This window comes from Zingiber officinale, chromosome 7A, assembly GCF_018446385.1.
Source record: "Zingiber officinale cultivar Zhangliang chromosome 7A, Zo_v1.1, whole genome shotgun sequence".
NCBI classification, from domain to species: domain Eukaryota; kingdom Viridiplantae; phylum Streptophyta; class Magnoliopsida; order Zingiberales; family Zingiberaceae; genus Zingiber; species Zingiber officinale.
The window spans coordinates 137440752-137455058 of record NC_055998.1 but is presented as its reverse complement, the minus strand read 5'-3'; the positions used below and the strand labels follow the sequence as shown (position 1 = coordinate 137455058).

Below are 14307 nucleotides of genomic sequence, written 5' to 3'. Positions count from 1 at the left end.
TTAATTTTTAAGTTTAAAATTAAAATTTTGAAGCCTTATTCATCTCACCCGATCTATATTATCAATCAGGGAATCCTATGATTTTGTGAGATGAAATTAGATTTTTAATTATGGAGTTTTGGTTTAACTTGTGTTAGATTCAGATTTAGCTTTGGTCTCCACAAATAGGCAATCTTCGGATAAACTTCTAAGCTTGGTGAGTCACATGGACATCATTAGAAGTAACCAACCTTTCGAGGTTTTCCGAATAGTCCTATCCACGGAGCTTAGTACTAAATCTTGGTCTAACTGGTTAGGATTCATTTAAAGGTAGCTTCGGTCAGTTCCACTTGGCCAAATGCACCAGATCGAAACCATATCTTTCTAGACATGCGATGCCCAAGTTTCCCTAACGTACTATCATCTAAAAACTTCACCAGTACCATGATTCAAGTTAAACTTGGTCTCTAATCCTAATTACCCTGCCGGGTTAGTTTGTTTTAGGTTACCCTGTCGGGTAAGTTAGTTTTGGAGGTGTCAGCTATTCTGGAGCCTCCCCCTGAATTATTGGCCATTAATTTAAATTTTGGATTTAGGTTTGTGTCGATTCCTTTTATAGTTATGGTTAACTTGATGATAATATTGTTGATTTTTAAAGTGTTTAAATTTTGAATTTGATTTAGGTTTGTATTTTGGATTTTGGTTTGGTTTATTCGATTTTATATAATGTATTTTTTCTTTAGGTATATAATATTGATTAAGTCCTATTTGCGTGGTTAAGCACGCTTTCGGAACCCAAGCTAGATTGGTTGATTTGTATTGGGTTATTAATGATTTGAAGGTTTTATTTGAATTCGACTTATATCCTAGTTCGGTTTTATTATAGCATGCCTTTTGATTATTTAGGATTAAGTCTAGATTTTTTGATCTTGTTGTGAATTTTTTTAACATTTCTTTTAAATTGTTAATCTCATTTTTTAATGATAAATTCTCCTCTTCAAGTGTTAGATCTTGGGTTGGATTTGTATTTTCTTTTTGTTCCTTGAGGTTTTGATTTTCCTCAAGAAGTGATTTGTTTTCATTTTCTAGTTTAATCAATTTACTATTTAAACATGAAATAATTCTAAAAAAAATTGTTTAAATTAAAATCTACCTCATTCGGGCCTTCGGAAACGAGTACGGACTCGTGGCTTGTTTCGGGTTCAGACCCGTCTTCATCTTCCGACTCGTCTTCTGTTTCAGCTTCGCGGGCCATCAGTGCGAGGTGGCTCTGATGTTTCTGCTCTTCTTCCTCCGATTCGTCCGAGGAGTCGTCCCACGTTGCTTTGAGGGCCTTCTTTTTGGTTGACTTCGGTTTGTCGAACTTCAGTTTTGGGCATTCGTTCTTGTAGTGTCCCTTTTTGTTGCAGCCGTAGCAAGTCACGTTCTTTTGTTCTGAGGGAGAACTGATCTTTTGAATGTCCTTTTTGCTGAAGCTCCTTTTTCTCCTGGTGAACATTTTTCTTACCAAGTTCATCAGGTGTTCTTCGTCTTCCGAGTCTTGGTCGGAATCTTCTTCAAATTCAGGCTTGCTCTTCTTTTCTTTGGAGGAACCTGCAAATAAAGCTATACCTTTCTCGGATCCAGCATTAGTTTGTTCATGTAATTCTAATTCACAGAAGAGCTCGTCTAATTTTAACTTAGAAAGATTTTTAGAGATTTTGTAGGCATCTACGATTGATGCCCACAAACTATTACATGGAAAAGCATTTAATGCATACCTTATTAAGTCTTTATTTTCCATCTGGTGGCCTATCACATGAAGCCCGTTGAGGATGTCCTTGATCCTCGCATGGAGCTGATTCGCCGTTTCACCTTCCTGCATTTTTATATTAAAAATTTTATTTAAAAGCAGGTCTCGTTTTGTTACCTTGGCGTCGCTTGTTCCCTCGTGCAGCTCGATCAATTTGTCCCACAGCTCTTTAGCGTTTTTGTGAGGACCGACTCTGTTTAGTTCTTCTCTTGTTAATCCGCACTGTAGAGTGTTGATCGCTTTATTTTATGTTGACGCTTTTTTCTTCAAATCTGCTGTCCAGTCTTCAGGATCCAGTATATTCCCAGAGTTGTCCACTGGAATTTTATAGGGTCTCGTGACGCTCATCCACTGGTCGAAGTCTGTTTTGAGGTAAACCTCCATGCGCTTCTTCCAGTACGGAAAATCATCCCCGTTAAAGAGTGGAGGTCGTACTGTGCTGAAGCCTTCTTGTTGGGACATCCTGTACACAAGTAAATAACCAAAAAAAAAATATCCCAAGACTTGGTCTTGGATTAGTAGTGCGGGAAAAAAAATCTAGATTGGTGTTGCACCAATTTATATTTAATTAAAAAAAATAAACCAGTTTGGAAAAAAAATGAAGACCAAAATAAAAGGTTTCATCCCAGTCTGATTGGTGGTTGCACCAAATCAGAGCGGTACCGGCTCTGATACCACTTGTAGGACCGTTAGATTCGATAGAGGGGGGGTGAATATCGATTCGAAAATATTGAGTATAAGCGCAGCGGAAAAGTAAAGTAGACACAGGGTGTTTTTACTTCGTTCGGAGCCTGTGACGACTCCTACTCGAAGGCCCGTACTCCTTGAGTACTTTCGTTGGACAATTCACTAGCAATTCGGATAATTACAATTTAAGTTCAGAAAAGATGCTAATGAAAAAAGGTGTACCGACAGACAAGGAATTTAAAAGAGCGGGAACGTGTCGTCGGAGCTTTGTGAGCGTCGTTGGAGTGCAGAGCAGCAGAGCGAGTAATCTCAGAGTTCTCATATGTGAAAGATGATATTGAAGCTCCTGCCTGGGGCTTCTTTTATATGTTGCTTCAGGCGCCTGGATTCCTTCCGAGCGCCTGGAATGTGACGTAGCTGCTCAAACCGAGATGCTCCACGTGGTGACGACTTGGCCTGGATATAATTTGCTTTCCGAGCGCCCGGATCCCTTCCGGGCGCCCGGACCCCTTCCGGGCGCCCGAACCTCTGGCGCCCGGATCCCCTCCGGGCGCCCGGACCACCTTGTTCCAGAAAACTCCCTTTTCCTGCAAAACAAAGTTAGTCCGAGGCAATATATATCCTGCAAAATAGATTGTTAGCACATTTATGAATTAGCACAAATAGTATGACTTAGATTCCGTCTTCCCGAGACCGGAATCTAGTCACGATCTCGACTTAGACATCCGAAATGGATCTAAGTCGGATCGACGCCTAATGTTCCCTTCCTGGGAACGCGTCCTCGCAGTCACTCCCCTCCAGTGACCTGCCAGACGTCCGGTCAGCCCTTCGACCCGTCTGGACTTCTCGCCAGCTATCCGGTCAGCCCGTCGACCTAGCTGGACTTCTTGTCAAGCGTCCGGTCAGCCCGTCGACCCGCTTGGACTTCTTGCCAGCTATCCGGTCAGCCCGTCGACCTAGCTGGACTTCGTGCCAGACATCCGGTCAGCCTGTCGACCTGTCTGGACTTATCCTGCACACTCGATCAAAGTGTCAGACAACAACAAAACTAACTTAACATGTTTGTCATTCATCAAAACCTAGATTAGACCGTTAGTGCTACCCGCGCCAACAGACGCCTCCAGTGAGACACAGTGGATAAAGCTTTATCCATTGCGAACATCTACTTTGACTGGCTAAAGGCGCCTTCCATACTCATAAATGGTGTCTTCTATGCTTATGGAGGGAGCCCTCCATGCTTATGGAGGGCGCCTTCCTCCTGAAGGTGGCGGAGGCGCCTTCAACCTTTGTTGAGGGCGCCTCCAACAGTCTTCATCAGCTTCTTTCGCTCTTTTACTGCTCCGATCGCCTATGTGATTGCGACCAACCGAAATAAGGCTCACTCGAACCCAATTTTTGGCCTTCTCCTCGAGCAGGCTTCTGCTCTAGCTTCTCATCCCTCGAACATCGCGAAGATTCTTCTCGTCCACCGGTGTACTCTTCCACAGCACTTTGTCGCTCGGATGCACCGAGCCCGTCGGCTCCCTTCCCATGCCATCATTCTTGCTAGCTGCGTCTTCCGCTCGACTTCCTATGCTCCTAAGCTCCTGCACACTTAGACACAGGGATCAAAACAAAACAGGACCTAACTCAACTTGGTTGATCACACTAAAATAACCACGGGGTCCAACAAGTGCGTCCGAAGGGCGAGAAGCTGCAAAGAGTACACCAGCGGATGATTTGGATGTGTGTGGCATATTCGAGGGACGAGAAGTCGGGGAGAAAATTTACTCGAGGAGAAGGTCAGAGTTGGGTTTGGGTGAGCTCAACTCCGGTTAGCCAGAGCATCACCTAAGTGAACAAAGATCAGCAAAAAGGTTGATCTGCCTCATGGAAGGCACCTTCAATAGCTTGAAAGGCTCCTCGTATGAACAATGCTGAAAGCGTCTTCCAGCCTGCTGGAGGCGCCTTCAATAGCCGTTTGCTGAAGATAAACTTTTATCTTCGACGAATAAAACTTATCACATTAGAGACACCTTGGACCTACTTGAAGGCACCTTCAAGCAACAGATAGGATTTTCCAGGGGTTATAAAATGACCCTTGGAGTTAGGAATTAAATAACAACTCCTGTATTTATTTCCTAGTATATTTTTGAGCCATCAAAGAGTGTAAGAGGCTTTTCCATCTTCAACGAAGAAGAATTTTAGTGAACTTTCATCTGCCTTAGATTAACAACCACTTAAGTTGTAACCAAGTAAAACACTGTAGCCTTCTTATTTTCTTTTATGTTGTTCTTTTGTAAAATTATAATTGCTTAATTAATATTGTATCCTTGCTCTAGACTGTTCAAATAGTAAGAGATTTTCTTTTAACTCTGATTATAGGCTATTCACCCCCTCTACCCAGCTTAACGCGGACCTACACCTTCAAGGTCCCCTGATTAGTTGATCTAGCTTTTAGGCGCCTAGGTTCGGGCACCTATAGATACGAATAAAAAAGCAAACGAGCGATTACTCACTCCCCTCCTCCCCCCTCTAGTTGTTATCATCAATCCAACAAAAATTTACACTGATTTCACTAAGAATCACAAACTCAAGTCCTCCACATGTGCCCAACAATCAAATTAGGATTTCATCCTCTTACCCAAAGACTTCATCATTTAGCCAAAAGCCTCACCTCAAAGACTTCATTATTTGTCCAAAGATTTTGTTTTTAAGACATCATACATATTGGATGTCCCACATATCATTTTTTTTTATCATTTAAGCTTTGTGTGTAACTTGTTAAGTCCTCACAAACTCAATGATAGGTCAACTACATAAGCAAACTTAACTTAAACTTTTTATTACACATCAAAATATCTTAACTGAACTTGATGACTTTAGTGCTGATTGCATCAACAAGTAACACCATGTAACTTGAGTGGGTTGATTTGGTTGTTGGATAGAACAGTAAGGTTTGATTAATTTAGCCATGCAAGCTAATTGAGCATACATCTACATCAGTTTTCTTATCACTATATATAAAATTAAGGGTAAATAATTTATTTTATTAAATTTAGACAATCATTTTTCACTGCACACTATATCAAATGTCCTAAAATTTCCATTATCCTTAATTTTTTATTTATTTCTTCTCTTTCTCATATTTTTTTGTTATTATATTTATGAAATGAGTGGAAGGAGAAAGATTAAAAATAATGAGTGGAAGGAGAGAGATTAAAAAGAAATATTATTTTATTTTTAGGGTAGAGGTTTTATTCCCTAAATTTATAAAATCATTATTTATCAAATCTAAATTTAGAGAATGCATAGGGTAGCTGATGATGTAACGACCACCCTTCTTACTACTACTACTCTCTAAAGATGACCGTTACTTAACTACTAACTCTACTTAACCGGTATGATATAATATCACATGGAAACCCTACCGAAAAATTTCGGCAGAATCTCCCCTGTACCGGTGACCAAATCTATAATACAAACATAGTATACGCAGCCACAGACGGCTGGAACATATTTTCCACAACCACGCAGTAATAAAAATCACAATAAAAACAAAGAAACTACTCTAGCAATAGCAATGACTACAACACTCCACAAATAATAAAAGAGACTAGCTAGACATGCGGAAATAAACTCAACTACAATCCCAAATTTAACATAACATTAACAGAGAACTAAAAGAAAGTCTTGACGATTTTGCAAGCTACTTCTGGATCTCTCCACAGTCCAGTCATCACACACATTCATCACCACCACCATCCTGTCGCATCCCTTTCATATCTTAGCTTTTCCTTTATCTGCAGTAGGAGGAAAGAAAACAAAACTATAAGCGAAAACGCTTAGTAAGTACTAATCTATCTCACAAAAACTCGAAGTGCATAAAAGAATGCAATAATACTGAAACTAAAATGCTAAAGCAAAGCTGCATGTACTCATGGTATACAGAAATAAAACTGAATACTAAACATGCTCACTAACTGACAGGAAAGTAATGAAACTACTACTGTAGGCTTAGAATTAAAGAATTAAACTTTTATTGATTCTAAGCATAAACTTGTTTCATTTTCTTATATCCTTATACTAGAAATTAATTTTTTAATTTCTCTTTCACTTTCTTCTTCTTGTTCTTCTTTTCTTTTCTTTTCTTCTTTTTCTTCTTACTTTTCTTATACTAGAAATTAATCTTTTAATTTCTCTTTCACTTTCTTCTTCTTGTTCTTCTTACTTTACTTTTCTTTTCTTCTTTTCTTCTTTGGGCCCAGGCTTAGTACCATCTTTATTTTGCGCGCTCTCTAATAGTGACTGAGGTAGCAAGCCTCTAGTCCTATGAGGTAAAGACCTTGGTCTTACCAGGGCCAAGACCTTGGAATTGGTCACCTGGATTTGTTTAACGACAACCTTGGAAGTCGGGTACTAGCCTCTTACTTTAGTTTACTTGTTATCTCTTTTTAACTAGACCTTGGTCTCTTTCTTTTTACTCAGTTTCCTCATAATCCTTTATTAGAGTTTATTGGAATCCTTTAGATATATCTAACAAGTATAGCATTACAACTAACCAAGCATGCTATATAAAAATAACACAAAGGAAAGCAAACCTGAACTCTCTAAGCATGATATAAAATAAAGCAAAGGAAAGCAAATCTGAACTTACTAATCATGCTATAAAATAGAGCAAAAGAAAGCTAATTCAACTTGCTAATCATGCTATAAAATAGAGCAAAAGAGAGCTAATTTGGACTTTCTAAACATGCTGTAAAATAGAGCAAAAGAAAGCTAACTTGGACTTTCTAAACATGCTGTAAAATAAGGCAAAAGATAGTTAACTTGGACTTTCTAAACATGTTGTAAAATAGGGCAAAAGATAGCTAACTTGGACTTTCTAAACATGCTGTAAAATAGGGCAAAAGATAGCTAACTTGGACTTTCTAAACATGCTGTAAAATAGGGCAAAAGATAGCTAACTTGAACTTTCTAAACATGCTGTAAAATAGGGCAAGAGATAGCTAACTTGGACTTTCTAAACATGCTGTAAAATAGGGCAAAAGATAGCTAACTTGGATTTCCTAAACATGCTGTGATAAAAGCAAAAGAAAGCTAATCTAACCTTACTAATCATGCTACAAAATAGAGCAAAAAGAAAACTAATTTGATCTTGCTAATCATGCTACAAAATGGAGCTAAAGAAAACTAATTTGATCTTGCTAATCATGCTACAAAATGGAGCAAAAGAGAACTACTTTAAGCTTACTAATCATGCTATAAAAATAGGGCAAAAGAATGCAACTTTGAGCTTCCTATACATGTTGTTCATGTCCAGTTATTTGCACATAAACTAAAATCTGCAAAGTTAACATAAGATGGAATACTTAAACACATGCTAAAACCCTTAAAGTTCCTTCTCCTCTTCTATATCAAACTCACGGCAGTAAAAAGGGAGTTAACCAAGCTAAGGCAGCAAAAAGGAAACTGAACGGTTGATACTGTTCAAGTTGATACTGTAAGCTCAGAATTAAAACTTCTTACAGCATGCTCCTCTATTTGAAACTAAATTAAAACATAAACGAATTTGCACTTGCTTAAAGAAAAGGCAACTAACTCAAATCTAGCATTACAAATAGCATGTGAAATCTCTAATTTCTCTAGCAATTAAAAGAAAGACTCCTAAGAAACTCTTAACAAATTCTTAACAAGAATCCATTTAAATCCTCTAACAAGGTAACAACATGAAGGGAACTACATGCCAATCAACAAGCATATGCTTTCTCATGGTCAACTAAATAACCGAATTGCACAGCAACACTAAAGAAACTACCCGTGCCCCTTTTCTTTGCCTAACTCAAGTTAAACTTGCTGTAAATTTTATAGCAAGACCTATATACACCAATTCACAGTTAAAACCCTTGTAGGCAACCAAAAATCTCTAAACTTGCTTCCACAGATTTGCAAGAAAGGAAAACACAATCTTGAATCTATTCTTTTAATCCCTAATAACACAATCAATTCACATGTAACTTATTCAAACTATACCTTCACAGAATCACAGAAAACAAGCTAAAATACACAACAATACTTATACTTTACAGCACAACAGGATCTAAGATCTTGTTACAACAGCACTTAGGAAGAAGAAAACCAAAAACGCATGCTGTACACAACCATCCGAAAGCAAAGAAAGCAAATTGAAGCTCGGAGCAACTCCTACCGCAGGTGAGTAGTACTTACCGAGCGTTCTTGGACTTACAACCGAGAAGAGGAAGGAGAAGGCTCTTAGGGTTTTCGGAGGGCTCGGGTTTGCAGATTTTCCTGCTTCTTCTTGTGCCCGCGAGCTCTTCTTTGTCAGGATGACCACCCACGGGTGAGGGCTGGCCGGAAGAAAGCTTCGCCGGCGCCGGAGACCCAAAATCCTAGCTTCTTCTTCGTTTCCGCCGAGGGAGAGGGCGCCGTCCGCGAGGGAGAAGGAGAGGGATTTTTGAGAGAAAATGTTTAGGGGGCGTTTGGTACGCGCGTTTTCCATTTTCATTTTTTGGAAAACGCGCGTTTTCTGAAAAACGGTGTTTGGTTTGCGTTTTCTGCGCGCGTTTTCTAAAAAATTGGCTATCGTTTTCTAGAAAAACAGAGAATGACAAAAAGTCATTTTCTATTTTCTCGAAAACACGTATTTTCCAGAAAATGAAAATGAAAACGGTGCAAACCAAACGCACCCTTAGGTTTTCCGGAAAATAAAAACCTAATTCCTTTTTCTTATACTCGGGTTATAATTATAACCATGCTTTAAATATAATTCTCTCCATATTGGATTAACAAAATCGTGTAGCTTAGCCGGTTGGGTTGGTTTTGCTTGGGTCAGTCCGACCCGAGGTCGTGGGTTCGAACCTCGTCTTCAATAATTTTTGTCAAAATTTCTTTCTTTTTGTAAACATACTAAACGACCTCCAAAAATTACGTAAAAATACTCTAAAAATCTCTAGAATATTTTAAAAGCATTTCCAAATATTTTTATGGACATTTGAAACTTGAAATAGGGAAAATTGGGTCGTTACAGATGAAAGTTTTTTAGCTATCCTAACCAAAATTTAGGGTAAAATCTTTGGATAGGGTAGCTGATGTGAATGCTCTAAATTATTTTGATGGATAGAATAATCAGATTGAGACAATCATGTAGAATGGATCAATCGTTCAAGCCAATTAGAGCACGTTTGGTTTAAGTTATTATACATAATCTTAGTAATATGATTACCGGGTAATCACATAACTAAGATTATAAGAAACAAATATAATGTAATGTTATTTGGTTCAACTTTTGAAAACACTAACCTTTGGCAAAAATTGGAGCATAATTAAAAAAAATGTTGATTTCCAAATCACGTAAAACATCACACTTCCAAGGTAATAGATTATATCTCCCTATTTTATTGATGTGGCGGACATGCTCCATTATTTAAGAATCATTTATACTTAAATCAAATAAAATTAAATAGCATAACCTTAGATAAATAATTAAGATGCGTTTGGTTCAAGTTATCATGAATAATCTTGGTTATCTGATTATCAAATAATCACATAACTAAAATTACGGGAAAAAATAAAGTCAAATATTGTTTAATTCAACCTTTGGAATACTTATTTTGGGAAAAAATTAAGAATTTTTTTATTAATCTTAAAATTCCGTAAAATTTTACACTTCCAAAATAATCATATTCCAGATTATATCTCTCATTTGCTGACATGATAGGCATGCTCTATTATCTGATAATCACTCATTTCTTAAACCAAATAAGATTAAATAACATAACCTTACACAAATAACTAAGATTATCAATAATAACTTTCAACCAAATATCCCTTAAGTTATCAACAATAATTTCTTCAATCAGACATGCCCTAGAGTAAAATTGGTCAACCAGGTGCTTCAATTGACAAATCAAGCACACTAATTAGTTTACTCGATTGAGCCAGTTATGTAATTAAGATGAATCAAACAAATTATTCATTTATAAAATGTTATTTTATTATGAAAATTCTTCCTGGCTTATCCTCTATATAGCTAAATTTAATAATAGTCATTTTCTATCTATTTATTTCATAAGTTAATTATAAATAAATAAATATATATATATATATATATATATATATATATATATATATATATATATATATATATATATATATATATATATATATATATATATATATATATATATATTTCTCGTTTATTTATTCTTTTACTTAGCAATAACAATTCTATTAAAGAATTTATCATTTTGTTATTATCAGTATTTTGTCAACAACTTGTTAAGAAATTTAGGTGGAGTTACATTTCCTTGAAGGAAAAAAAAAGAGACAAAATTAGATTTTTTTAATAAAATGATCACTTAAAATTATAATAAATAATTAATTGGATATACTATATATATAAGTCTATCATATTTTTTCATTCTCAAAATGTTTTTCTTTCAGTATTATCATTGCACCTTTAGTTAAATTTGTTACAATATGCTCAAAACTACTTAAATATTAATAAAAGTTACTAATGGAATAATTTTGATTAAAACTATTATAATTGAAACAGCTTTAGCTAAAATGTTATAATATTAAAAACTTTAATAATAAACTATTTAAACTTAATAAAGATATTATATATAGAATACTTTTATATAAAAAGTCCTTTTTCTAACTTATTTAAAATCATTTCAATACGGACTATAAATCATGTTATATTAGTATAAGAGTTATTAGATAGCCGTTACAATAATTTTAACGTAATTTTAATCCTATTAAAGTAATTTTAACTAAATTACTAAAAAAATAATATATAATATTTTAATTAAATTAAATTTAAAATAATTTATTTTAACACATTTATTTATTGCAGTGGTATTTGGTAGCTATTACAATATTACTAAATAAGAATATTTTCAAAAGTAGAAAAATATGATAAATATCATTTTATTATTTTTTTAAAAAAATATTTTTTTAATAAACATATCTCTCCTTTTATTTTCACCATATTATATATATATTTCTCGTTTAATTCTCTTTTATTTAAAAATAAAAATAAAAATAAAAATAAGACGTTTTGAGCGTCCACTATTTTTTACTCGCCTATAAAACACACTCTCTATTGTTTTGCCTCTCCACTGTTTTCGTTTCCCTCCACTCCGCCGTCGGATCCGCTTTCTTCTCCCTCACGTTACAGTCAGGGGAAGGGTTTCTTCTTCTTCTTCTTCTTCTTCTTCTTCTTCCAGGCGCTCAATCAGCTGCAGTAAGCATCAGATCTGAGCCACCTTGCCGCTTGTTTGAGCTCCACGGTCACTAGGTTGAAGGCGATGGACGATTCGAGCCTGGAGATGGTACTCTGTTCGTGTTCTTTACCTTTTTCTTTGGTGTTTTGGTTCGTGCTGAGGCGATTCATCCGTTTCTCGCTTCGATTCGTTGCGCAGAGTCCGGGATCTGTAGATCCGAGCAGCAGCGGCTGCGAGCTCAAGAGCTGCGAGTATTGCCGGACCACGACGACCCCTCTTTGGCGAGCAGGCCCTTCCGGTCCCAAGGTGTGATTTTGAGGCTTGATCTGTTCTTGCTTCCTCTTGTTCTTCTTCTTCTCCCCCATTCCTGACGAGCTGATTGATCGATTTTCGGTTAGTCCCTCTGCAATGCGTGCGGGATCCGGTACAGGAAAAACCGGCGAGCGCCGCCGGCGATGAAGAAGGAGAAGAGAGAGACCACGGCGAGCTCCGCAGCCGCTGGCGGCGTGGAGAAGTTGAATAAGGTGCCTCTCAAGCTGCAGGTGCTAGGGTTAGGTTTGTGGGACCAGAGGTCGACGATCCAGAAGAGGCAGAGGTGGAGGCGGAACATGACTGGGGAGGAGGAGCAGGCGGCGGTCCTCCTCATGGCGCTCTCCTCCGGCTTCCTATAAAACCCTAAATCGCTTCAAAGCAGCTGCTTTACGGCTCCTAGCCGACAAAGCGATCTCCTTTTTGGTGGAAGCAGATGCTGCCAAAGGGCAAGAACACCTACTCGCTTGCCCCGCTACTAAACAACAACTCCTTTTGCAATTTGCATGGCTCAACCTGTAGATTTTTTTCCCATGTAACCTTAAATTTAGCTTTTCTTGATCTCATGAACAAGCAAGTGTTGGGGAATAACAAGCTCCATGTATACACCATGTTTGTTTTGATCTCGAATCCTCTCATTGTTCCCTCATGTGCTTCATCTTCTTGTTCTGAACTGCTTTCTGTGATGATGATATCTGTTTGTTATGTTTGTTTGTGACTGGCGCAGCAGATCTAGCAAATTGACAGTTAGTTGAATCTGTTGGAAGAAACATTTATATTATTTGTGACTGTGGCACCATCAGCACTGATGCTTTGCTGTGCACAACATTCTCCATGCTTGTCTAGGAGCATCCTGTTTCTCTCTTCGTTTGAGGTTGAAACTCCCACATGATAGAGATGGTGATGATGATGCCAGACGATGTGTGTATTTCTTTCTCAACGGATCAATGAAATGATGAATTTTTCAGTTGTAAATATCCTTTTTTTTGGATATTTACAACTGTTGAAATATTTTAACAGAGACTAATTGTGAAGGAATGAGCCCTCATTTCATTAGAAAAGCAATTTCACACAAACTGATATTCTTTAAGCCACATCCCCTTCACCAATTTGCACTAGTTGACTCAATTGGGATAAGTTTATATAACTTTATTTACCATTGTATAATGCTTCTAATTGACTGTAGCATAGTTTGATTGACTCAAATCTAATATAAGTTCATAATCTTATCCACTAGTTGATGACAATTAAGTGACTCCAACCTTTTTTAATTGACTTAGATGGTTATTGTTCTGAACCTTATCCTCCCAGGAAAGAGTTCTTGAATCAAAGACCTTTTGGTTGATCTAAGGTACTTTGTCAACTAAATTCTCATTTAATTGACTCATGCCAAAAAAGAAATAATATTTCCATTAGAAAAATGTCTTTAGTTGACTACCGAGTTAATCGATTGAAACAAACTTTTAGTGTTTGAATTTGTTCAGAGATCTCGACTTAATTCAAGATTAAGCTCATTTATTGACTATGGCCTATAACATTTATAGTACATGTATGTATAGAGAAGAATTCTATCTAAAAGTTTGAGATAACAATCACTCGTAATTTCTTAACTCACATATCTTCATTAATGAAATATATTGTGCTCCTGATCAATTTTAGCCTTTTGAGCATCTTTTTAACATTTATTAATCTTTTCATCGACCAAGACCTTTTAAACTTTTGTATTTGCTAACACTTGTTAATCTGCTCATTTGCCAGATATCTCTTGAATTTTGCATCTGCTAGCACTTGTTTACTTATTCATATGCTAAGGATCTTTTAGGCTTTGGCATTTGCCCACACTTGTTATATTTATTCATTTGTCATTAACCTCTTGAACTTTTCCATGTTCCAAGCACAAATTTTTCATGTATTAAACAGCTCTTAGATGATAAAATTTTAAAAAATCTATCATATGGTGAGTCAAGATAGGCCGGCTTGCCGGTCGATGAGAAATCCTTAATCCATCAAAAATTAAAAAAAATATTGTAGAAAAAATTAAAATTTTAAAATTTGGATTGTGAATTAGACTAGCTAGTTTACAAGCCTATTGAATTTTTCATTTTAATTTTAAATTTTTAAAAAATATTCTTCTCAACACAAGCCAGACCGCTTAGGTCTTCAACCTACATGATTGACCCATTTAGGTCTATTTTTAAATGGATTGATAAAATTTCAATCTACCCCGTTTAAATTATTTGATTAGATAGATTAATTCAACAGATATAATTCAAATTGACAACTCTATCTAATAATCATGTCCTTTAGTGATTA

General features: G+C 36.5%; 1 protein-coding gene across 1 annotated transcript; it reads left to right on the top strand.

The window, feature by feature from the left end:
- The first annotated feature begins 11568 nt into the window (after window positions 1-11568).
- Window positions 11569-12643, top strand: LOC122000542 (GATA transcription factor 15-like). Its single transcript, XM_042554915.1, has 3 exons — window positions 11569-11793; window positions 11884-11991; window positions 12084-12643. Exons 1-3 carry the CDS (start codon window positions 11770-11772, stop codon window positions 12354-12356), a joined length of 405 nt encoding a protein of 134 aa, XP_042410849.1. The 5' UTR covers window positions 11569-11769; the 3' UTR covers window positions 12357-12643.
- The last annotated feature ends 1664 nt before the right edge of the window (window positions 12644-14307 follow it).